This window comes from Rattus norvegicus, chromosome 16 (genome assembly GCF_036323735.1).
Source record: "Rattus norvegicus strain BN/NHsdMcwi chromosome 16, GRCr8, whole genome shotgun sequence".
In the NCBI taxonomy this organism is placed as follows: Eukaryota; Metazoa; Chordata; class Mammalia; order Rodentia; family Muridae; genus Rattus; species Rattus norvegicus.
The window spans coordinates 76,541,024-76,567,439 of NC_086034.1; the positions used below are offsets into that span (position 1 = coordinate 76,541,024).

The 26,416-nt window shown below is 42.2% G+C and overlaps 1 protein-coding gene across 3 annotated transcripts; it reads left to right on the forward strand.

The window, feature by feature from the left end:
* Window positions 1-1,090: 1,090 nt before the first annotated feature.
* On the forward strand, window positions 1,091-26,274 carry Ckap2 (cytoskeleton associated protein 2). Of its 3 annotated transcripts, none has more exons than NM_001169139.1 (9): window positions 1,091-1,199; window positions 8,626-8,707; window positions 10,185-10,257; window positions 10,344-11,179; window positions 11,932-12,136; window positions 12,740-12,910; window positions 14,629-14,698; window positions 17,349-17,589; window positions 25,511-26,272. In NM_001169139.1, exons 1-9 carry the CDS (start codon window positions 1,091-1,093, stop codon window positions 25,752-25,754), a joined length of 2,031 nt encoding a protein of 676 aa, NP_001162610.1. In that variant the 3' UTR covers window positions 25,755-26,272. The 3 variants fall into 3 exon arrangements, with proteins under 3 accessions (NP_001162610.1, XP_038950518.1, XP_038950519.1); XM_039094590.2 differs by lacking the exon at window positions 1,091-1,199 and adding an exon at window positions 1,485-1,500 and having other exon boundaries at window positions 25,511-26,274; XM_039094591.2 differs by lacking the exon at window positions 1,091-1,199 and adding an exon at window positions 1,611-2,061 and having other exon boundaries at window positions 25,511-26,274.
* Window positions 26,275-26,416: the final 142 nt, after the last annotated feature.

Sequence of the window (26,416 nt, forward strand, 5' to 3'; positions counted from 1 at the left end):
AGATCCCCAGGCATTCTAACTTACATCCCCAGCCACATGCCCCTTGTTACTTGCTCTTTCTCCTGGCCACATGCTCATGGTTCATTCCTCTCAAGGCGGCATTCCTCTCAATCCCTCCCCTTGTCTCCTTTCTCCTTCTCTTGGTCTCTCCTGAGACCCTCCCCACAACTCCATCCTCAAATTCAGACTTTCTCTCTACTGCCCAATTGCAGACTCTAGTCTTTTATTTACCCATTAACTTTAAATTGGGGAGCAATATTTACATAGCATGTCTGGGTATACAGTTAGGAGGCAACCAGATCGTGGGAGCTGGTATTTCAGCATTTGAATACATAGCAGCACCAGACCAACCTCCAGTTGTTCCCTCTCATTTAAAAACAAACAAACAAACAAACAAACAAACACAAACAAGGCTTCCAACATGGTGTCGGTTGTCCTAAGGCTTTTTCTTTTTTGTCTCCTACCCTTGTTTCCATTTCACAAATGCATATATAAATACATGGTGAGGGCTGGGCATACAGTTAGAATCTTATTAGCACTCAGGAGGCCAAGAAGATTGCAATCGACTTCTAGACCAGCCTTGCTACATAGCAAGATTTTCAATACAATAATAACAGCACAAAGATCTCAACTTAAGATTTTGTTTGCAAGCTGTGCAAACATGGGACACCTAACATCTGAGCCCATCATCTCGCTTGTGAGACATAATCACAACCTAATTCTGTTACGCAGCTCCAAAGATCCTTTGGGAACTTGTCCTCCTCGGTGAAGCACTGAGCCTTACTAATCCCTAAGGAGCACATCAGCGTTTAGATACGTGCAGCCATTTGCTGTCCTTTGGCTTCCTCTGGACTGTGTCTGAAGACATGTCCTGACTTGTCAACCCTAGTCCTGCTACATCCAGAGGATTCAACAAGCCCGCTCCAACGGCATCATCCAGCCGGTTGGAAGAGCAGGGTTTGATTTTGAAATTTCTCCGGGCTTCCAACCATACAGACTCTAGGATGGCCACGCCTCTAGCCCGGGCCCCGCCCCTCCGCGCTCATTGGTCCGTTCAATCCACGCAGGCCTGAGGCGCGCGCATTAAGAGATGGCAGAGTCCAGGAAACGCTCCCTTGGCCGGCCTGCGAGGAGTACCTTGCGGGTTCCTCGGGACCTGCAGCTGCCCCCGACCAAGAGAGACCAGCCGGCCTTCAGAGGTGAGCGATGGCATGCGGCCGAAGCCGCTAGCCCGTTTTGAGAGCCTAGGCCGCTGCCGAGGGTAGCGCGCGGCCCGGCGCTTCAGTGGAAGCTGCCGGGGTACAGCGGTTTATCTTCGGGGTCCGAGGACGGGGGCGGGGCTGCCAGGACCCCCGGACTGCGCCTGCGCGCAGGTTCTCAGCTCTGCTTGGAACGTGAAGGTGAGGCCGGGGCTGTTTGCAAGATGTCCTGGACGTTTTGCAAAGCCGGAGTTGGATGGTCTCTAGCAATGATATGGAAAACCTCACCCAACTTAATTTTGTAAGTTGGTCAGAATTTGGCGACTGGATGTCTCTACACAGTTGTTTCCTGTAGACTGGCTTTCTGGAACCCTACGTTGAAATGGTGTTCCCTGCAATTCTCATACGATCAGGACATTTGATGTTTATTTATTATTTACTTATTTATTTATTTGGGAGGCTGGGCTTTGTATATGCGAGGCAAGTGTTCCATCTTCGAGCTATAGCCTCAGCCCAGACAATGCGTTCTAATCGCAGAGCAGTTGTGAGCCTCATTCTGGCGAAATTTGTGTCGACTAGACAGACACAAGCTAGAGTCTTGAGAAGAGGGAACCTAAGTTGAGAAAATGTTTCCATAAGATCAGGCAGGCTGTAGGCCAGCCTTTAGGGCATCTTCTTAATTTGTGATTGATGGGGGAGGGATGGACCAGCTCTTTGTGGGCGGAGCCACCCCGGGTATTGGTCCTGGGCGCTATAAAAAAAAAAAAAAGCAGGCTGAGCAAGCAAGCCCTAAGCAACACTAGTCCTTGGCCACCTGGTTCCTCCCCTAACTGCTTCTGATGATGAGCTGTACTATGGAAATGTGAGTAAATGGACCCTTTCTTCCCCAAGTTGCCTTTGGTCAGGGTGTTTGATCACAGCAATGGCAACCCTAAAAACAGCACCTTTCGTGTAACTCCTGATTAATTGGATCATTTCTCTAAATTGAGAAATTTCCTATTGTTATAGAAATAGTGTATTTTCCCAGGGAGGAGTCACTCCACACCCTTAGTGGTTACTTAAGGTAAAGAAAGCTCTGGCTAACGCCAAGGAAGAGCTAGCCATGACTAAAAGGTTTCTTCAGTAGCTTTATATACACTTTAGACTGCTGCTTGTTTTGTTTTGTTTTTGTTTTTGTTTTGAGACGGGGTGTCTCTGTAGCTCTGGCTGCCTGGAAATTGACCTGTAGACCAGGCTGGCCTTGAACTCAGAGATCCGCCTGCCTCTGCTTCCTGAGTTAGCATTTCACATTGCTCTTAATCTGTAAATCTCTTTTAGGTCCCAACCCCAGGTTACACTCTGAACGATTTAAACAGAGACGGGGAACTATTAAGTCCGGGAGATCGGCACAGCAAAATATTGGTCAGAATTATTGACAGTGTTTTTCTTTCCCGAATATTTGTTGCCCCTGATGGAGTTATTAAAAATCTTTTATAAAGCTCCAGTTTAAAATTCTGTGTTGCCAGGCATGGCAGTGCACGCCCTTACTCCCAGCCCTTGGGTTAGGGTTAGGGTTAGGGTTAGGGTTAGGGTTAGGGTTAGGGTTATCCTGGTCTACAGAGGGAGTTCCAGAAAAACCAAGGTTACACAGAGTTACCCTGTCTCAAAAAAAACTAAATAAAATAAAATAAGATAAAATTCTGTGTGTGACAGAGAACTGAACATTCAGGGTCCACCTTCTAAAGCAGCTCCAGGGCATCTGCCTGAGAGTCAGGAAACTGTCTCTAAAGTTCAGAGTGTGTGCTCCAATGATAGGCCTAACAGGATCAGAAGGGAGAGCCCTGTTCAAGGCATAAACCAAGCTTTTTAATTCCGGTAGCCATTCCAAGAACACCAGGGCTTTCCTTCTGTTGGCTACACTTTCTTCTGTCTTTTTCACCTTGTTTCTAACTGTTCCTGACACTCTTTGTTCAAGTAGGCTGATACTCCTTCTCCCCCCTTTTGCAGTGAGTAGATTTAGGCCTTTTACAGAGTTGTAAGGCTTTATCCATTTTCAGAAAAATTCTTACATTATTTATAACTATCAACTATTATTTGGATGTACAGCTTAGGCATAACTCGTTAAAGAAATCAGGTAACTGGGGTTGGGGATTTAGCTCAGTGGTAGAGTGCTTGCCTAGGAAGCGTGAGGCCCTGGGTTCGGTCCCCAGCTCTGAAAAAAAAAAAAAGAAATCAGGTAACTGCTTACAAAGCTGTTACGAGCTATAACAGAGCTAGTAAAACTCCTGTGTCAGAGTTCAGTCCTGGGGAGCCAGGACTAGCCCTGTAGGAAGCACTATGGCCAATGTTATCATGAGTCCGAAGGGGTGCGGGGGAAGGCACCGTGATCCCTAGCTCCCTCTGAATGGCTCCTGTTGGATTCCTCCTACTGTGTGTTCTGGTTTTCAGGTTCGCAGTGGGAACAGGGCTGAAGAGCAGTTTTTCTGTCAGCCCTGAGAGGCTATTCTGCCATCGTTGCTTGCTTTTTTTCTTTTTCTTATTTTTAAGATTTATTTATTTTATGTGTATGAGTATACTTTTGCTATCTTGAGACACACTAGATGAGAGCATCGGATCCCATTACAGGTGGTTGTGAGCCACCATGTGGTTGCTGGGAATTGAACTCAGGCCCTCTGGGAGAGCAGTCAGTGCTCTTAACCGCTGAGCCATCTCTCTCCAGCCCCATTGCTTCTTTCTTTACCCTGGCGGGATGGATCCACAGAATGGCACCTCGCAACTTAGTGTTTAATATGTGGCCACAGTTCAGCTTGCTGTGTTGACTGTGACAGAGGTGACAGAGGCTCTGTCTTATATCTAAATTATCTAAAATTGTCCTGGGGTTGATGGGGGAGCACCTTACACAGTCAGACATTGGCCTCTCGGCCTGGGACTGGCTTTGCTAAGAGGAGGAGAATGGAAGGCCGGGGTAAAAGGCATGGTGAATTGAACTAGCGTGCAGGTCTCATGCCAGTCGAGTGGCTGGCTTAGGTTAAAGATCCCCGTTCTCAGCACCCTCTGTCAGTCTGGGAGCCCGTGAGTGAAATGTCGTTGCCCTTGGCCCCTCTTGGATCAGAGTCTTAAGATCCCCCTTTGGGTGAGAGAATCCATCTCTGCTGTCAGGCGAGACCTGAGGAGGAAATCTTCTTCCCTGTTGGTAGGGACACTGGGAGACAGCAGCAGCAGGCTCTGTGAGTCTTATTTTCTGACGCATCCTTATTTGGTAATAAGGTTAGTGTGCAACTTCCTGTGACTGCCCTCATAGTAGGTCTCATCAAGCCTGACATGCAAGTGTCTGGTCAGTTTAACTCATTTTACCTGAACGTTTAATTCTCCATCACTAGTTTGTTCGGCTTTTTTAATGTACCTATTTTCAATAGTATTTTATATTAAACTTTCTTCGCATTACCTGCTCTAGTTTAATTTTGAAACTGTCTTACAGAAGGTTGTATGATGTGGGATATAAATTGTCTCCCCTCCCATCTTGTCTTTGTATATGAATTACATTTGTGCTTAGTGTGACTACAGACACAATTCTGGATACATGAAAGATATTTAATCACTTTTATTTTTTATTTTACTTTGAGACAGCCTCTCAACATAGCCCTGGCTATCCTAGACTTCACTATGCAGACCAGGCTGGCCTTGAACTCAGAGCTCCACCTGCCTCTGCCCCTAGTGATTAAAACCAGGTGTTACCACCCAGCCATTTAATCACTTATAACTTTTATGGCCAGATTACCTTTGTTTCAACAGTTTATAATAAATTAGCAACTCTGGCGATACTAGGTTTTTTGTTTTTTGTTTTTTGTTTTTTTGTTTTTTTTTTTTTTTCCGGAGCTGGGGACCGAACCCAGGGCCTTGCGCTTGCTAGGCAAGCGCTCTACCACTGAGCTAAATCCCCAACCCCAAGACTAGGGTTTTTTAAGCTATGGAAATTTATCTCTGTTAAGATTTCTGAGCCTTTAAAAATTATAGTTTTTGAATTGAAGCTCTTTAAATACCAAGCTAATTCTGTAAGTACAGTCCACAGAGAAACTGGGAACGTCTTTATCCTGGATAGTGTAGTTTTACAATTCTAAGTCACTTTATAAGATCTTTTATATTAAGTAGCTCATTTTATCACAGGAGTCATTACAGCGCAGAACAGGAGGACTGATTGTCACAAGGAGATATAAGTATAAAAGGTGTACAATTAATTCTTACCACAGTTTCTCCTGATGTTCAAAGCTTAACAGAGTTAGCAAAGACACACAGACAAGACATGTGTCTCTAAGTCAGCTTTTGGTTGCGTGAGCTGACCCTTGTATCTGTAGGAGCAGCCATTGAGCCGTTGAGTACACTGTCTTTAAGTCATCCTCTTTTTTTTTTTTTTAAGATTTATTTATTATATATAAGTACACTGTGGCTGTCTTCAGACACACCAGAAGAGGGCATCAGATCACATTACAGATGGTTGTGAGCCACCATGTGGTTGCTGGGATTTGAACTCAGGACTTCTGGAAGAGCAGTCGGTACTCTTAACCTCTGAGCCATCTCTTTAGCCCCCTCTTTAAGTCATCCTTAATCAGTCCTGTTTAACATAGTCAGACCCACTGTGACTTAGCTTTTATGCGTTTGTCCCTTTATCTGATTTATTCTATCTAAAAGGACTTAACCTTTCTATTAGAGATATAACTTCAAATTTACATCTTTTCTTTTGTCTCACTGATCCTGAGAAAGAATTTTGGAGAGCAATAATCTTGAATGAGAGAACATTCTGTATAAACGAGGACGGGTGTAATTATAGTTTTGGGCAGCAGACTGTTTTTATAGTCCTGAAAACATCCAGTTATCTTAACTTTACATATAAATCTCCTTGACTAGAGAGTTTAAACATGTAGACATCGGGCTGGGTGTGGTGGTACACACCTTTAAATCCCAGCACTTGGGAGGCAGAGGCAGGCTAGCCTGGTTTATTGAGAGAGTTCCAGGACAGCCAGAGCTACACAGAGAAACCCTGTATCAAAAAGAAATAAACAAAAAATTAAATACCATTCGACATAACCATAACAAATAAATTTATCATTTGCTATGAGGAATTTTCCCTAAGAGAGGTGGTGTATGTGTATATCTAATTTTCACTGAAGCTTCTACCCACTATGTATAACTGCTTTCCCAAAGCCACGTAAGTGTCCCCCACTCCACACCAGTTTTTCCCAGTCCTTATGCCCTATCTGCAGAAACCTTGAAGCCTCATGCAGTTAGGGCCTAGATACTCAGGTGAGGGTACACTGACCTTAACTACCTCCTCCTTAAAGGGACGTTAACATTAACAAGTCCAGCTGTGACTATTTGAACACAGCTGGAGTTCTGAAGATGGCCATTGTTTAGCCAGAATGTATCCTGCATCATCACTTTAATAAAGGTTGAATCCAATTACCCATATAGAGTAATGCCATAAATTAATAATACCTGTGGACATACTGTTACGACATTAAGCCTTGTAAGTTTCCAGGCAAACCTTAGAGAAAACATAAAACAGCCTTTATGACTTACATAGTATATAGAGCTTTAATTTCAGTTTACATCATCTAACAGAATTTAGCTGAGGGAACTCTGTGTTGCTGGAGTTACTATTGAGAGATCCGTCCCATGTGTAAGTTTCCCATTATGTATTTTATCATGGTCACCTTTATACCACGAGCCAATTAATAGCTTCTTTGGGTCATAATCTACCTTTTAGCTGTTCTCAAGCACACAGTGACTTTTCCCTAGGCTGTTCTGTTTTTGTCACAGAGTCAGGGGCCAGCCTGAAGTGAGCAGGCCAGATCTCACCTCCAGGGCCAGTTTGCGACTTTTCCTGTGTTACCCATACCCAAAAGGTATTTGTTTCTCTATAAGTCAGAGGAACCCAGGAGTTTGTGGGTGTCTGAAGAAAACAGGAAGCAGATTTGGAGATTCAGTGCAAAGAGTTCATTCAGACCTTCAGTCTCCCTCTGGAGACCACAGCTAATGGGCTCTGCAGCGCAGAAAAACTGGCTGGCACAGAGACCACTCTGAGGTGGGCATCCCTAGCCAGCAAGGTTGCCTGGGGGCTTGGCCAGTGTTTAACCGCGGCCGGGGCTCAGTGGAGAAGACTGTGGCTCATTGGAGTAACCTGCCAAAGGAGCCTTCCTTCTAAAGATCCCAGAGCCATTTTCTTGTTCTGAGCAAGATTCAAAACTCCTTCCTTTTCATGAACGGAGCCCCAGGTTTTAATTGTACCTTTTGCCCCTCGAGGGGGGGTGGTGGTTGAGGGGGCGGGGGAGAAGAGGAGAAGAGAGAGGAGAAAGAAGCAGATGAGCCAGCAGCTCCCGTCTGGGAGCCCAAAGCTTCCAGGATGGAAGTGAGCAGCTAATTTTCTCAGAGTTCTTCCCTGCCTGGGGAAAGGGGGGTCTCTGCAGGGGACTTCTCCTTCACTCACACATTCATTCCAAGGGTACCCCATTCCCTCCCACTGTTTTCTTAATGGGAAAGGAACCTTACTGTCAGCTCTCCTGGGAAGCTTCCTTGGGGCTTGTTCTGAATCTCCTTCTCCCCTATAGGGTGGGTCCTGGTTGAGGTCTGGCCTTTTTACCATATCCCTCAGGTTTCCCGTTAAACTTTTCTGGTCTGTAAGGAGCCTGGACCATTGATCAGTCTGGAGAGTTTGGGGTACCCTCCGAGGAAGCACTAGGAATAGGTTGGGAGCACTCTCCCCAGGACTCCTCTCCAGCCACTTGAACCCTTTCCAGCAGCACGGAGGCTGGTATAGAAGTCACACTGGGAACCTCCACATTTGTTACAGAACTAACCTGCTTTCCCAGACCTACCTTAGAGACTAAGGAAGGAAAAGCTCTTCAATAGCACTTATCCAGCTCTGGCTGATATCCAAAGAAGAACTGGCTTTGAAGAGAAGATTTCAATAACCCATATACACTGTAGGTTTGTGCATTTTATGTATGCTGTCGTTACTAAATCTGGTTTAGGTCTTGGCTCCAGGTTAGACTTTGAATAATTAGAGACTATAAGTCTGGCTACTTAAGCAGATAGGAGATGTATACAGCAAAGATATTGTTAGAACTGTTTAATTTTATTCCTTTTTTTTTTTCTTTTTTCTCAAATAGTTGTTCCTGAGGGTTGTCTTGCCCACCTGGCAGAATTAAGTTTTTACTGACAGGAACACAAGGGACTTTGGTGGCAGACCAGGACTTTGTATGATTTAATGTCACCTAAGCAAATTCACTAGCAAATCCTTATAACATCAGTTCTATTACTTTGAATTTCCTCTTCATTAGTATCAATATAGGAAACACTATCTCAAAATAATTTTTCCAAGAAAAATAACTTTTTACTCAACCATATTTGATGTTTTAACTAAAGTTGATTTTTGTTACTCCTTCTTCTCTAGAACAAAGAAAAGAAAAACTCAAGGAATATCTGTTAATACGAAAAACAACGTTTCCATACAAACAAGAGAATCAGATATCCAGGTGAGGTCAAGTTTAATTCAGTTCTGGAGAATTACATTAGAGTTGCGCCCTAAGAACCTAGCATGCACCTCATTTGTGATTTTTTTTTTTTACTTTCCTACTAACCACATTTAACTTTAAAATGAAATAAATTTTAGCACTTAACCCAGTTATGATTTTAGATATTATCATTTTCAGCGTGTGATATTTAAGAATATCAATAGGTCTGGAACTGTATTTTAGTAGTAGAATGCTGGCTACCTCCTCCCCCAGCACCACAAAAGGAAAAGTATCGTGGCTTTACACCCTTTCTTGGGATCGAGCCATTGCAGTTCTGGTATGGGTCCACACGTTCAGCACATCCTGGTTTGTACCAGTGGCTGTCTTCTGTGGGGGATGGGCTAGATCATTGTTTTCATATACGTTCAGACTCTGAAAGGGAAGCAACTGATACTTGTTCACCTACTTGTGTATGTGTACTCAAGGTACCGTACACATGTGCAGGCTGAAGCAGCCTTCAGGCGTGTGTACTGTGTGAATCAGATTGTGGCAGGCACCTGCGTCAGCTGAGCCATCTGCAGGTCTAGGAGGAGTGTTTAGAGCAAGTGTATGTGTCTGTACAGAAGTACCCACTTAGGTGTGCTGTGCTGTGGATGGCAGAGTCTGGCTTTGAAAGTCTGCGTTCTGAACCCTCAAGTCTAAACTTGAGTTTCTTCTCTACCCAAGTGCAGATTGTGGGTTGGTACTGCTGCAGTGAGATGGGTGATTTCACGTGTCTTTTGGGGTACAGTGCCCAGTTGTTTGGTAAAACAGTAGCCTGGATGTTGCAGTCAAAGAGTCTTTTTAAGGCTTGATGTGGTGTCTTGCACCTTTAATCCCAGCTCTCAGCAGAAGCTGGAGGAAGGAGTCTTTTAGGTGTGACTGATATTCGAATCAGTGACTTTGAGGACATCAGGTGGCCCTCTGTGTGGGTGACCTTCATCCAAGAGAAAAGCAGAATTTGAGGATGTTCATCTTCCTCTGTGTCAGTAGGAATTAAAGTTTTATTAGTTATAAAAGTAACAGCTTCTGTCAGTTTTACCAAGTAACTGTTCCCTATACACACATTTTAGCACACACTGAATTTGTGACTCTGTTTTAGAATTACTGGAGTGTCTAATTGACAATATTTTATTTTTATACACAATTGGTATCATCTTGTTAAGGGTAGTCAGATATTATACTAGTGTATAGCTAAAAAAAATGGGCTAAGACTTTTAAATCTATCTTGCTTACTCCATTAACTATATTTTATTTAGAATAACCGAATATTAATTCATTTCTTGCTTCAATTTACAATTTAAGATTATGGGGCCTTGAATGAGCTCAGTAGTGGGCATTTGCTTAGCTTGTACATGAGGGCTCAGAAGTTAGTTATGAGATATTCTCTTGCCTCTCCCCTAAAAGCACATTTGTTTTCCTTTGTTCAGAAGTAATTTTTTTTTCTTTTAACTAACAGAGATCAGAAAATGGTGACATCTGAGGATCAGGTCCAAGAAGGGAAAAAAGTTGTGAAACTCAAAACAGAAGTGGTAAGACACGCGTCCAGCCCTCAGACCTTCCGACACCCTATGCAGAGATGGGATCTGAGATACTGATTTCTTTTTAACTCCTCTAGGCTGATAAAGAAAATATTGGAAGTATAGTTGAAAAAAACTGCGTTCCATTAAAGGCTGAAGAAGTAGCCAGCTCAGAAACGCACCACCCAAAGGGTGATGTGCAAGCCGTGCAGCTGTTATCCACCGGAGCGGATTTCCCAGGTCAGCCCGTGATGTTAGACCAGGCTTGTCACCATAAAGACAGTGCAGGGACGCAAGTGACGGCAGAGAAGACGAAGCAAGACACTAACATGTCTAAAAAACGAGTGCTTGGCTATTATCACGGCCAGATTGTTCAGTCTAAGATCAATTCATTCAGAAAGCTTCCCAGTGTCAAAGACGAGAGTCTCGCAGCAACCAAGAAACTCCCCACTACTGTGTCTAAAGCCAGGAAGGCTCACATTGAGCCTGGGAAGGCCGTCAGTGTCAGAGCCTCAAATACAGCTGCTGCCACCAGGTCTACAGACACTAACTCCGGGAGCGCCTTGTCCAAGAACACACTTGTGCGACCACCTATCCGAAGTCTCCACAGTAGAACCCACGGCGGGACCCTCGGTGCTGTGAAGCAAGGCCTCGGCGGGACCCTTGACAGTGTTACAGTCAGAAAAGAGTCGCTTGAAAAGGAGTCACATCGACCAGAACCGGTCATGTCTGTTGTCAAAACCAGTTCTTCTCAGGACACAAAAAGAGGCAAGGCCCCACCAAGAAGCATAGCATGTAAAGATGTAACCAGGACTAACTCATCTAATGCCAGGCTGACAGGAAAGTCCAGAGATCCTGACCAGCGCAGATACACGATCGCAGGAGCGGCTGTCCTTAGATCAGCTCAGCCCAAAGATACCACAGCAGACAGGAAGTGAGTAGATGAAGCTCACTTGGTTTTCTTAGTTTTCCGTAGGACACCGTTTGTGAATGTAACTTGAAACGTCCTTGAACGTATTAGAGTTTCTTTAATTTACTATTTTCTGCCTCGCAGGCAGGTTTATGAATGGAGCTATAAGACCAAAGGTTATTGTTTAAATGTGGTTTGCTGGTTGCTTTTGATCTCAGCTGGACAATTAAAAACAGTTGAGAAATTCTTATGACTTATTCACTTAGAAATACAATCTTGGCTTCTTTTGGGGGCTTATTTTCTTTATATGTATGAGAGAGCATTGGCTTCCCTGGAAGTGGAGTTACAGGTGGTTGTGAGCCTCCTGGTGTAGGTGTAAGGAACCAATGGGTCCTCTGGCAAGAGCAGTAACCACTCTTAACCTCTTAGCCATCTCCCCAGTTCTGACGTATGTATGATCTTGTTCTGTTCACCTCTGCAAACAAATGTGTCCGCCAGTTTAGAGCTATGGATAGACTTGAATTGTTCTGATGTGTGTATGGGTGGTTTATGCACTTGTATGTCTTTGTGCCGTGTGTGTCCCTGGTACCCACAGAGGTCAGAAGAGGGTGGAGTTACAAATGGTTGTAATGTACCCTGTGGTGCTAGGAATCAAACCAGGGTCCTCTGGAAGAGTGGTTGGTGCTGCCCCGGATTTGAACTATATTTAACTACACCACTCAGCAGGGTGCTGTCATCAACACCTGAGTATGTTTATGTGCTGTTTCTGGTTGTAGAGCTCAGATGACCGACTGGAGAACTGGCAAAGGGAAGGGGCTAAAAAGGCCTCCTCATTCAGAGGTCACCCAGGCTGAGCCCAAGAGACAAAACGAAAACGCAGTTGGGTCCTTTTGGACCACCATGGCAGAAGAAGACGAGCAGAGATTATTCACTGAAAAAGTAAACAAAACGATTTCTGAGTGCCTGAACCTCATTAATAAGGTAGAGTCTCCTTTTGTTTGTTTGTTTGTTTGTTTTAATGTGTATGGTTGTTTTGTCTGTATCATGTCCATGTGCATTCCTGGTGCCTGCAGAGGCTAGAGAGTAGTGTCAGATCATCTGGAACTGGAGTTAAAGATGGTTGTGAGCCACCATGTGTGTGCTGGGAATTGAACCCAGGTCCTCTGGAAGAACGGCTAGTGCTCTTAAGTGCTCAGCCATTTCTCAGCCCTCTTGGTAGAGTCTTTGTCTTTGTATATTTTACAACTTAGAAATGTTTTAAGATTATTATTACTTATTATTAATTATTATTATTATTTTATGTACTGAAATAAGTTTGTGTACCACATATATACAGACGGCAGCAGAAGCTGGTGGGTTTCGGATCCACTGAATCTGGAGGTCACAGTCAGTTGTGAGCTGCCCAGCATGGGGGTTAGGAAACACCAACTTGGATCCTGTGGTGGAGCATCACGCACTCTTGACTGCTGAGCCATGTTTCCAGCTCCCTCTGTCAGCTTTTTATATTGCTCACTATTCTTGATTATAGTCAGATTATTATCTGTTTATAGTTTGTAGCTCACATTTTATTTCTTGGTATTTTAGGGATGCCCAAAAGAAGAAATTTTAGCTACACTGAATGACCTGATTCATAATATTCCAGATGCCAAGAAACTTGTTAAATATTGGATATGTCTTGTACGTATTGAACCAATCACAAGTCCTATTGAAAATATTATTTCAATCTACGAGAAGGCCATTCTGGCAGGGGCTCAGGTAAGATCAAAATGTACTGATCTTCAGTTTTACCATGTAAACAATTCCAAGTTATTTGGGAGCACAGCATAGTGCAGCTTGATACAGTTGTGATTCTATGTGTGGTACTAATGACTATTTAAGGAAACAAAAGGACTTGGAGTGTAGTTCAGTGGTAGAGCGGGGCACAGGTCATAGGACTTGGTACAGTTTGGTGTTAGAGCAGGGGGCACAGGTCAGAGGGCTTGGTACAGTTCAGTGGTAGAGCGGGGGCACAGGTCAGAGGACTTGGTACAGTTCAGTGGTAGAGCGGGGCACAGGTCAGAGGGCTTGGTACAGTTCAGTGGTAGAGCGGGGCACAGGTCAGAGGGCTTGGTACAGTTCAGTGGTAGAGCGGGGCACAGGTCAGAGGACTTGGTACAGTTCAGTGGTAGAGCGGGGGCACAGGTCAGAGGACTTGGTACAGTTCAGTGGTAGAGCGGGGCACAGGTCAGAGGACTTGGTACAGTTCAGTGGTAGAGCGGGGCACAGGTCAGAGGACTTGGTACAGTTCAGTGGTAGAGCAGGGCACAGGTCAGAGGGCTTGGTACAGTTCAGTGGTAGAGCGGGGCACAGGTCAGAGGACTTGGTACAGTTCAGTGGTAGAGCGGGGCACAGGCTCAGATCATCGCAGCAGAAACAGTGAAGGCGGCAAGGATTGCATTATGTTTTTCAACTTTCTAAAGCTTTTCATTTGTGTACCGAGGGTTATAAGACTTTAGAAAATAGATAGTAGCTGAAAGATAAATTCAATGCAACTGAGAATATGTTAGCACAAAATATCCTCCTGTACACTTCCTATAGTGGAACAGAAAGGGCATTGCAAACAGTAAATTATGGCATTGATACAAAAGGGACTGCCAAGGCTACGGTGGAAATTGTAGTGTAAAGACAGAGATAACACTGAGGCAGAGACTTGGAACAGGAAGCAGAATTAGCCCCAAAATGGAATAGGATTGATTATTCTAGAACTGAATTCTGAAACCAGGGCCGTGAGCCGGGGCTTGTGTTTTATAAATATTCTTATATTAATTAGCAAGCACGGTGATGCTGAGGATCACAGTGGATGCTTTTAATGTCTGTCACGTAATACACTCTGAACAAGTGAATGTGTTGGCTTAACAACCTTGAGATATTCAGAGGGGCTGGAGGGGCTCAGCAGTTAAGGGCATGCACTGCTCTTCCAGAGGATCTGAGTTCAGTCCCAGCAACCACATGGTGGCTTATGGCCATCTTTGTGATCTGATGCCCTCTTCTGGCATGCAGGCATACATGCAGATAAAGTACTCAGACATAAAAATAAATTTAAAAAAGATATTCAGATATGAATTTAATAGTGTGAGACATAAAATGCAACTAGAACTTAATTTTTTCAAAAGAGCTGGTTAGATAATATAATTAGCTATTGAATATATGATAGAATTCCATCTACTCATTACTTTTATTTATATTGAGCAAGCATTATTGGTTATAAAGGCCTAAAATTAGGGGATTTTTGTTGTTAATGAAAATCTGTTCTTTAAGTTTACTTTGTTATTCTCTTCAGTTGAAAGACATAACCATTTTGAATCTTAACAACAAATGTTTATTTTAAAATGGGAAAAATTTTCACTGTATCCAATGTTTTTTATTTATATAATCTAATTTTTGACCATGTAAATTTCTTTCTTTGTTAAAAACATTTTTTTTTAAAATTTAAGCCTATTGAAGAGATGCGACATATAATCATAGATATTCTAACAACGAAGAATCAAGAAAAAGCCAATTTGGGTAAGTTTTCTTCAGGCGAATTGTGATTTTTACTAAAATGTACCATTTCAGATTCCCTTTCATTTAACTTTTTTTTTTTAAACATAAGGTCTTCTCCCTGTGCTTCTGTTGACCTGCTTCTGAAGTGTAATAAATGTCTATCTTGCATAGACATTTTAAGCTGGATATGAAAGCTCACACCTATAACCCTAGCAATTTCTGAGGCTAAGATAGGGGGATGGTTAAGGCTGGCCTTGAACATAGAGACCCTGTCTCGAAAGAGAAGAATTGGCATCCTAGCTCTTGGCTGCTGAAGCAGGAGGATCATGGGTTCAGGACAGCCTAGGTGATGTAGAGTGAGACGCTGTCTCAAAAAAGATATTTAAGGAATCTAGTTCAAAATCCATATCTACTACTGAGTATGAAAGTTTCTTTCCGGGACTTAGATTCCTGTCTTAAAAGTGGGCCACAGCACAACAGCTTTTCTCTCTTCCTTTTTTTCTTCTTTAATAAATATTTTTTTAAGATTTATTTTATGTATATGCGTACACTGTAGCTGTCTTCAGACACACCAGAAGAGGCCATCAGATCCCATTACAGATGGTTGTGAGCCACCAGGTGGTTGCTGGGAATTGAACTCAGGACCTCTGGAAGAGCAGTTGGCGCTCTTAACCTCTGAGCCACCTCTCTTGTCATGTCTTAAAGAGAGAAATAAAAATAAAACTTGTGAGCAGGGTGGCATGGTGGTACACACCTTTAGTCCAAGCACAAGGGAGGCAGGGAGGGTGGGGAGGTGGAGGGTACACAGGACAACACGAGACATATACACACACACACAGACACACACAGACACACACAGACACACACATACACACATACACACACACACACAGACACACACACACACACACACACAGACAGAGGCTGGTGGCTCTCTGAGTTCTGGCCCAGCCAGAGCCACATAGTGAGACCCTGCCTCCAAAAAAACAAATAAATAGATTTTCTGAAGTCTTATAATTCTTACTGGCTCTAGAGGTGTCATTTACATTGAATTCAGTTTCTCATTTTTCCCCTTAATAGAATCTTTGTATTATTATTATTATTTTTTTTTATTAACTTGAGTATTTCTTATTTACATTTCGAGTGTTATTCCCTTTCCCGGTTTCCAGGCAAACATCCCCCTCCCCCCTCCCCTTCTTTATGGGTGTTCCCCTCCCCATCCTCCCCACCTTGCCGCCCTCCCCCCAACAATCTAGTTCACTGGGGGTTCTGTCTTAACAGGACCCAGGGCTTCCCCTTCCACTGGTGCTCTTACTAGGATATTCATTGCTACCTATGAGGTCAGAGTCCAGGGTCAGTCCATGTATAGTCTTTAGGTAGTGGCTTAGTCCCTGGAAGCTCTAGTTGCTTGGCATTGTTGTTCATATGGGGTCTCGAGCCCCTTCAAGCTCTTCCAGTTCTTTCTCTGAGAATCTTTGTATTTTTAAGCAGATAAATTATTAGTCTGTGATAGAAAAAAAGCTACCATAAAGCTTTGATGTTCTAAAATTTATAATATTCAAATATAAAATTGGCTTTACTGAACAAAGTGAAATCTAAGTGACAAGAAATAACGTGGAAAATACAAGACATATTAACTGAGAAATTACTGATAATAATAGATACCGTGGGTCTCTCAGGTACGCCAAGCTCCATGCAGAGCTGAGCACATGATGTTTTTCCTAAGCCTGACCCTTTTCTTTTCAATAAGTATTGTTCATGGCAGAATCTTGCAGGTGATTTTTTTAATATAGACTTATTTATTGCTTTATTGAGTCTTTTGTCTGCATGTGTATATGTGCGCCAAGTGCTTGCTAGATCGACGTTCTTCCATGCTTCTTTAGAAGATTATCTTTTCAGTCTTATTAAATACTTATTTTCAAGACCCATTGTAAATATTCCTTTTGAATACTTCCCTAACTGTCTCCCTGTACCATAAGCATAATTCCTTGTTTTAGTTAGGGTGTCTATTGCTGTGTAAAACACCTTGATCCTTTGGGGAGGAAAAGGTTTATTTCGGCTCACAGTTCTGCATCCCAGTCCATCACTGAGGGAAGTCAGGGCAGGAGCTCAAACAGGGAAGGAGCTGTTACAGAGACCATGGAGGAGTGCTGCTTACTGGTTTGCTCTTCCTGGTTTGCTTAGCCCTCTTTCTTATATCATCCAGGACCCACCCAGCAGTGGCACCACTCCCTATGGGATGTGCCCAACCACATCAATCCTTAATTAAGAAATGCCCCACAGACTCGCCACAGACTTACCGATATGGTTGGGGGCATTTTCTCAGCTGAGGTTCCCTCTTCCCAAGTGACTCTAGCCTGTGTCAACTTGACATAAAACTGACCTAGTTCATTCCTTTCTATGGGTTCCAGCAACCCTTTGTTCTTACTTGACTTACACTGTTTTATCTCACTTATAGTTAATTGTTCTTCACCTGTGTCTTTCATGGCATAGTCTTAAGAACTGGAATGGTTCCATTCTTAAATTTGTATCTCTGCACACGGGACATTAGACGTTTGTTAAGTTGTTGGCAGAAGTGTGTACATGGGAAATACAATGACTAGGCAGTGTCATTTGGTTCTGTCATTTTGACATTTTGTTTAAATAGTTTAAATCTTTAATTTTTCTATAGGAGAAAATATTGAGGAGGCTCATGCAACCAAGGAACATATCCAAGAAGTAAATGTTGAAACTAATCTCGGGTCAGGAAAACCAGAAGAGGAGAATGAACATCATAGAAAAGTTGAGGTTTACGAAGACAATCAGGACAGCAAAACAGAAGATCCAACCAATGATCTAACAACCCCAGACTCAAAAGCCGAGGCAGGTTGCCTGATTCGATATAATGTATCTTCTACACCACGCTTGCAAAGGTAAATGTTTAAAATGGAATGTCACCTGTGTTCATGCTCCAGTGATAATTTTGTTTAAAAAAAAATGTTAATGCTAAGGGTCAATCTCTGAATATGATGACTCCTGGGTAATTGCATCACCCTGGGCCTGTGGCAGGCGGATTGCTGTGGATGGAAGTCTAATCCAGACTACCCTGTTTCAAACAGGGTGAGAACAGGCCATCGGGACACCTGACCTTTTCGTTACTACATCAGCTTTGTTTTTTCTACATGGTGTCACTTTGTAAACGCCAGCCTTGGTTTCCCGCCACATGCATCTGTGCAACCCACAGCTCTTTCTAGGCATTTTTATGTAAATTTTTGAGATTTATTTTGGTGCGTGTGGGTGTGCCTGTATGTGTTCCTTTGCACCACATGAGTGCAGTGCCCACAGGAGCCAGAAATACTTGTGGAGTTTCCCTGGGACGGAGTAAACAGTTCGAGCTGCTGTGTGGGGGCAAGGGTTCAAACCTGGGTCTTTCCCCCAGGCATTTTGAAGATTAAGACATTTTGGTTGACATTCCGTACTGGGTTAATAGCTGTGGCTTACATTAGTTACTGTGGTTATAGCTGTGGCTTACATTAGTTACTGTGCTTATAGCTGTGGTTTACATTAGTTACTGTGACTATAGCTGTGGCTTACACTAGTTACTGTGGTTATAGCTGTGGTTTACACTAGTTACTGTGGTTATAGCTGTGGCTTACATTAGTTACTGTGGTTATAGCTGTGGCTTACATTAGTTACTGTGGTTATAGCTGTGGCTTACACTAGTTACTGTGGTTATAGCTGTGGCTTACACTAGTTACTGTGGTTATAGCTGTGGCTTACACTAGTTACTGTGCTTATAGCTGTGGTTTACACTAGTTACTGTGCTTATAGCTGTGGCTTACATTAGTTACTGTGGTTATAGCTGTGGCTTACACTAGTTACTGTGGTTATAGCTGTGGCTTACACTAGTTACTGTGGTTATAGCTGTGGTTTACACTAGTTACTGTGCTTATAGCTGTGGCTTACACTAGTTACTGTGGTTATAGCTGTGGCTTACACTAGTTACTGTGGTTATAGCTGTGGCTTACATTAGTTACTGTGGTTATAGCTGTGGTTTACACTAGTTACTGTGGTTATAGCTGTGGTTTACACTAGTTACTGTGGTTATAGCTGTGGTTTACACTAGTTACTGTGGTTATAGCTGTGGCTTACACTAGTTACTGTGGTTATAGCTGTGGCTTACACTAGTTACTGTGGTTATAGCTGTGGCTTACATTAGTTACTGTGGTTATAGCTGTGGTTTACACTAGTTACTGTGGTTATAGCTGTGGCTTACATTAGTTACTGTGGTTATAGCTGTGGCTTACATTAGTTACTGTGGTTATAGCTGTGGCTTACACTAGTTACTGTGGTTATAGCTGTGGCTTACATTACTTACTGTGGTTATAGCTGTGGTTTACACTAGTTACTGTGGTTATAGCTGTGGCTTACACTAGTTACTGTGGTTATAGTTGTGGTTTACACTAGTTACTGTGCTTATAGCTGTGGCTTACACTAGTTACTGTGGTTATAGCTGTGGCTTACACTAGTTACTGTGGTTATAGCTGTGGCTTACATTAGTTACTGTGACTATAGCTGTGGCTTACACTAGTTACTGTGGTTATAGCTGTGGCTTACACTAGTTACTGTGGTTATAGCTGTGGCTTACACTAGTTACTGTGACTATAGCTGTGGCTTACACTAGTTACTGTGGTTATAGCTGTGGCTTACATTAGTTACTGTGGTTATAGCTGTGGCTTACATTAGTTACTGTGGTTATAGCTGTGGCTTACATTAGTTACTGTGGTTATAGCTGTGGCTTACATTAGTTACTGTGGTTATAGCTGTGGCTTACATTAGTTACTGTGGTTATAGCTGTGGCTTACACTAGTTACTGTGGTTATAGCTGTGGCTTACATTAGTTACTGTGGTTATAGCTGTGGCTTACATTAGTTACTGTGGTTATAGCTGTGGCTTACACTAGTTACTATGGTTATAGCTGTGGCTTACACTAGTTACTGTGGTTATAGCTGTGGCTTACACTAGTTACTGTGGTTATAGCTGTGGCTTACACTAGTTACTGTGGTTATAGCTGTGGCTTACATTAGTTACTGTGGTTATAGCTGTGGCTTACATTAGTTACTGTGGTTATAGCTGTGGCTTACATTAGTTACTGTGGTTATAGCTGTGGCTTACACTAGTTACTGTGGTTATAGCTGTGGCTTACATTAGTTACTGTGGTTATAGCTGTGGCTTACATTAGTTACTGTGACTATAGCTGTGGTTTACATTAGTTACTGTGGTTATAGCTGTGGCTTACATTAGTTACTGTGGTTATAGCTGTGGTTTACACTAGTTACTGTGACTATAGCTGTGGCTTACATTAGTTACTGTGACTATAGCTGTGGCTTACATTAGTTACTGTGACTATAGCTGTGGCTTACACTAGTTACTGTGGTTATAGCTGTGGCTTACATTAGTTACTGTGGTTATAGCTGTGGCTTACATTAGTTACTGTGGTTATAGCTGTGGCTTACATTAGTTACTGTGGTTATAGCTGTGGCTTACATTAGTTACTGTGGTTATAGCTGTGGCTTACATTAGTTACTGTGGTTATAGCTGTGGCTTACACTAGTTACTGTGGTTATAGCTGTGGCTTACATTAGTTACTGTGGTTATAGCTGTGGCTTACATTAGTTACTGTGGTTATAGCTGTGGCTTACACTAGTTACTGTGGTTATAGCTGTGGCTTACACTAGTTACTGTGGTTATAGCTGTGGCTTACATTAGTTACTGTGGTTATAGCTGTGGCTTACACTAGTTACTGTGGTTATAGCTGTGGCTTACATTAGTTACTGTGGTTATAGCTGTGGCTTACACTAGTTACTGTGGTTATAGCTGTGGCTTACATTAGTTACTGTGGTTATAGCTGTGGCTTACACTAGTTACTGTGGTTATAGCTGTGGCTTACATTAGTTACTGTGGTTATAGCTGTGGCTTACATTAGTTACTGTGGTTATAGCTGTGGCTTACACTAGTTACTGTGGTTATAGCTGTGGTTTACACTAGTTACTGTGCTTATAGCTGTGGTTTACATTAGTTACTGTGGTTATAGCTGTGGCTTACACTAGTTACTGTGACTATAGCTGTGGCTTACACTAGTTACTGTGGTTATAGCTGTGGCTTACACTAGTTACTGTGGTTATAGCTGTGGCTTACATTAGTTACTGTGGTTATAGCTGTGGCTTACACTAGTTACTGTGGTTATAGCTGTGGCTTACACTAGTTACTGTGGTTATAGCTGTGGCTTACATTAGTTACTGTGGTTATAGCTGTGGCTTACATTAGTTACTGTGGTTATAGCTGTGGCTTACACTAGTTACTGTGGTTATAGCTGTGGCTTACATTAGTTACTGTGGTTATAGCTGTGGCTTACATTAGTTACTGTGGTTATAGCTGTGGCTTACACTAGTTACTGTGGTTATAGCTGTGGCTTACACTAGTTACTGTGGTTATAGCTGTGGCTTACATTAGTTACTGTGGTTATAGCTGTGGCTTACATTAGTTACTGTGGTTATAGCTGTGGCTTACATTAGTTACTGTGGTTATAGCTGTGGCTTACACTAGTTACTGTGGTTATAGCTGTGGCTTACATTAGTTACTGTGGTTATAGCTGTGGCTTACATTAGTTACTGTGACTATAGCTGTGGTTTACATTAGTTACTGTGGTTATAGCTGTGGCTTACACTAGTTACTGTGGTTATAGCTGTGGCTTACACTAGTTACTGTGGTTATAGCTGTGGTTTACACTAGTTACTGTGCTTATAGCTGTGGCTTACACTAGTTACTGTGGTTATAGCTGTGGCTTACACTAGTTACTGTGGTTATAGCTGTGGCTTACATTAGTTACTGTGGTTATAGCTGTGGCTTACACTAGTTACTGTGGTTATAGCTGTGGCTTACACTAGTTACTGTGGTTATAGCTGTGGCTTACACTAGTTACTGTGCTTATAGCTGTGGTTTACACTAGTTACTGTGCTTATAGCTGTGGCTTACATTAGTTACTGTGGTTATAGCTGTGGCTTACACTAGTTACTGTGGTTATAGCTGTGGCTTACACTAGTTACTGTGGTTATAGCTGTGGTTTACACTAGTTACTGTGGTTATAGCTGTGGCTTACACTAGTTACTGTGGTTATAGCTGTGGCTTACACTAGTTACTGTGGTTATAGCTGTGGCTTACATTAGTTACTGTGGTTATAGCTGTGGTTTACACTAGTTACTGTGGTTATAGCTGTGGTTTACACTAGTTACTGTGGTTATAGCTGTGGTTTACACTAGTTACTGTGGTTATAGCTGTGGCTTACACTAGTTACTGTGGTTATAGCTGTGGCTTACACTAGTTACTGTGGTTATAGCTGTGGCTTACATTAGTTACTGTGGTTATAGCTGTGGTTTACACTAGTTACTGTGGTTATAGCTGTGGCTTACATTAGTTACTGTGGTTATAGCTGTGGCTTACATTAGTTACTGTGGTTATAGCTGTGGCTTACACTAGTTACTGTGGTTATAGCTGTGGCTTACATTACTTACTGTGGTTATAGCTGTGGTTTACACTAGTTACTGTGGTTATAGCTGTGGCTTACACTAGTTACTGTGGTTATAGCTGTGGCTTACATTAGTTACTGTGGTTATAGCTGTGGCTTACACTAGTTACTGTGGTTATAGCTGTGGCTTACATTAGTTACTGTGGTTATAGCTGTGGTTTACACTAGTTACTGTGGTTATAGCTGTGGCTTACACTAGTTACTGTGGTTATAGCTGTGGCTTACACTAGTTACTGTGGTTATAGCTGTGGCTTACATTAGTTACTGTGGTTATAGCTGTGGCTTACATTAGTTACTGTGGTTATAGCTGTGGCTTACACTAGTTACTGTGGTTATAGCTGTGGCTTACATTACTTACTGTGGTTATAGCTGTGGTTTACACTAGTTACTGTGGTTATAGCTGTGGCTTACACTAGTTACTGTGGTTATAGTTGTGGTTTACACTAGTTACTGTGCTTATAGCTGTGGCTTACACTAGTTACTGTGGTTATAGCTGTGGCTTACACTAGTTACTGTGGTTATAGCTGTGGCTTACATTAGTTACTGTGACTATAGCTGTGGCTTACACTAGTTACTGTGGTTATAGCTGTGGTTTACACTAGTTACTGTGCTTATAGCTGTGGTTTACATTAGTTACTGTGGTTATAGCTGTGGCTTACACTAGTTACTGTGGTTATAGCTGTGGCTTACACTAGTTACTGTGGTTATAGCTGTGGCTTACACTAGTTACTGTGGTTATAGCTGTGGCTTACATTAGTTACTGTGGTTATAGCTGTGGCTTACATTAGTTACTGTGGTTATAGCTGTGGCTTACATTAGTTACTGTGGTTATAGCTGTGGCTTACATTAGTTACTGTGGTTATAGCTGTGGCTTACATTAGTTACTGTGGTTATAGCTGTGGCTTACACTAGTTACTGTGGTTATAGCTGTGGCTTACATTAGTTACTGTGGTTATAGCTGTGGCTTACATTAGTTACTGTGGTTATAGCTGTGGCTTACACTAGTTACTGTGGTTATAGCTGTGGCTTACACTAGTTACTGTGGTTATAGCTGTGGCTTACATTAGTTACTGTGGTTATAGCTGTGGCTTACATTAGTTACTGTGGTTATAGCTGTGGCTTACATTAGTTACTGTGGTTATAGCTGTGGCTTACACTAGTTACTGTGGTTATAGCTGTGGCTTACATTAGTTACTGTGGTTATAGCTGTGGCTTACATTAGTTACTGTGACTATAGCTGTGGTTTACATTAGTTACTGTGGTTATAGCTGTGGCTTACATTAGTTACTGTGGTTATAGCTGTGGTTTACACTAGTTACTGTGACTATAGCTGTGGCTTACATTAGTTACTGTGACTATAGCTGTGGCTTACATTAGTTACTGTGACTATAGCTGTGGCTTACACTAGTTACTGTGGTTATAGCTGTGGCTTACACTAGTTACTGTGGTTATAGCTGTGGCTTACACTAGTTACTGTGGTTATAGCTGTGGCTTACACTAGTTACTGTGGTTATAGCTGTGGCTTACATTAGTTACTGTGGTTATAGCTGTGGCTTACACTAGTTACTGTGGTTATAGCTGTGGCTTACATTAGTTACTGTGGTTATAGCTGTGGCTTACACTAGTTACTGTGGTTATAGCTGTGGCTTACATTAGTTACTGTGGTTATAGCTGTGGCTTACACTAGTTACTGTGGTTATAGCTGTGGCTTACATTAGTTACTGTGGTTATAGCTGTGGCTTACACTAGTTACTGTGGTTATAGCTGTGGTTTACATTAGTTACTGTGGTTATAGCTGTGGCTTACACTAGTTACTGTGGTTATAGCTGTGGCTTACACTAGTTACTGTGGTTATAGCTGTGGCTTACACTAGTTACTGTGGTTATAGCTGTGGCTTACATTAGTTACTGTGGTTATAGCTGTGGCTTACATTAGTTACTGTGGTTATAGCTGTGGCTTACATTAGTTACTGTGGTTATAGCTGTGGCTTACACTAGTTACTGTGGTTATAGCTGTGGCTTACATTAGTTACTGTGGTTATAGCTGTGGCTTACACTAGTTACTGTGGTTATAGCTGTGGCTTACATTAGTTACTGTGGTTATAGCTGTGGCTTACACTAGTTACTGTGGTTATAGCTGTGGCTTACATTAGTTACTGTGGTTATAGCTGTGGCTTACATTAGTTACTGTGGTTATAGCTGTGGCTTACATTAGTTACTGTGGTTATAGCTGTGGCTTACACTAGTTACTGTGGTTATAGCTGTGGCTTACATTAGTTACTGTGGTTATAGCTGTGGCTTACATTAGTTACTGTGACTATAGCTGTGGCTTACATTAGTTACTGTGGTTATAGCTGTGGCTTACATTAGTTACTGTGACTATAGCTGTGGCTTACATTAGTTACTGTGGTTATAGCTGTGGCTTACATTAGTTACTGTGACTATAGCTGTGGTTTACATTAGTTACTGTGACTATAGCTGTGGCTTACATTAGTTACTGTGGTTATAGCTGTGGCTTACATTAGTTACTGTGACTATAGCTGTGGCTTACATTAGTTACTGTGACTATAGCTGTGGCTTACATTAGTTACTGTGACTATAGCTGTGGCTTACATTAGTTACTGTGACTATAGCTGTGGCTTACATTAGTTACTGTGACTATAGCTGTGGCTTACATTAGTTACTGTGACTATAGCTGTGGCTTACATTAGTTACTGTGACTATAGCTGTGGCTTACACTAGTTACTGTGGTTATAGCTGTGGTTTACATTAGTTACTGTGACTATAGCTGTGGCTTACATTAGTTACTGTGGTTATAGCTGTGGCTTACACTAGTTACTATGGTTATAGCTGTGGCTTACATTAGTTACTGTGGTTATAGCTGTGGCTTACATTAGTTACTGTGGTTATAGCTGTGGCTTACATTAGTTACTGTGGTTATAGCTGTGGCTTACATTAGTTACTGTGGTTATAGCTGTGGCTTACATTAGTTACTGTGACTATAGCTGTAGGCTTACACTAGTTACTGTGGTTATAGCTGTAGGGCTTGGAATTAAGAAGTCAGAATTTCCACAGCTCCTCAGGGGTCCACATGATACAGATTGGAACAGCAAATAGAAGTGTTAGCTCGCTCACTAGGGACTTGTAGTGCCTCTCCCTTTATTAGGACAGTCTGTCACATGGGTCTGGCATAGAAGTACACTATCAGGAACTGCAAAAGTGTAAGATAAATTTGAACATGCTTTTGAATAATTTTTGTGTTTTTTTCAGTATGAAAAAGACGCAACATGATAAAAATTCCACATTTAAAGAGCTAAAGTTTCTGACACCCGTGAGACGTTCGCGCCGCATTCAAGAGAAGACTTTACGACTGCCAGACATGTTAAAAGACCATGACCCTTCCGTGTCTTCCCTGGAGCAGTTGTCGGAGTTGGGAGGGGATGCTTTTGTTTGCCGCCCTAATGCAGCCCTGTGCCCTCTGTTCTGTGAGACCGACGTCGTGGAGGAGGAATAGCACTCCTGAGGCCTCAGCAGTTATGGTTGCCTTGTGTACAACTTTACAATAGGTCTGATGCTGTCTGCATGCCTAAGTATGATACAGGTGAACACCAATAGCCTGTTTATTGTGTTTTAAAAATATGTTAGCTATTTCACTTTACTAACTACTTTCCGTAAAGAAGCGTAATCAGAAAACGTAGCCTATATAAATTTATATTTTTACATTGACTTTGTTCCTAATATGTTTATAATAAATATGTGTGTATAAATATGTATGATGTTCCAATGACATTTCATTAATTGAGTGACTTATTTAACGATGGAACTGACTTTAGGACCCAACTGTGGGGCTGTAGCCAGCTGCCTATGGCGTTTATTTCAACAAATATGTTCTGGGGCTCTCAGATGTGCTCCTAGTAGAGCACTTGCCTAATGTACAAGGCCCTGGATCTAGTCCTTAGCACCACAAGAAAAACTACTTTGTAAAATGTCCTTTAACCACAGTAACCAAATATAAACTTAGTTTTTGAAATACATTGCTAAATTTGTATTTGTATTACTTATATTTAATTGTGATAAAATATGTGATAGAAACAAGTGAGAATTCCGTTGACCTAGTTTCTGAGTCCAGACTACCGTGCTGAAGCGGGCCTGGTAGAGGGAGGGATGGAAGGAGGG

Coding starts and splice junctions, on each gene's coding strand:
- Ckap2 (NM_001169139.1), top strand. CDS start 1,091: ATGGCAGAGTCCAGGAAACGCTCCCTTGGCCGGCCTGCGAGGAGTACC. Junction 10,258..10,343: donor TGAAACTCAAAACAGAAGTG/GTAAGACACGCG, acceptor TAACTCCTCTAG/GCTGATAAAGAAAATATTGG. Junction 12,911..14,628: donor CCATTCTGGCAGGGGCTCAG/GTAAGATCAAAA, acceptor TTAAAATTTAAG/CCTATTGAAGAGATGCGACA.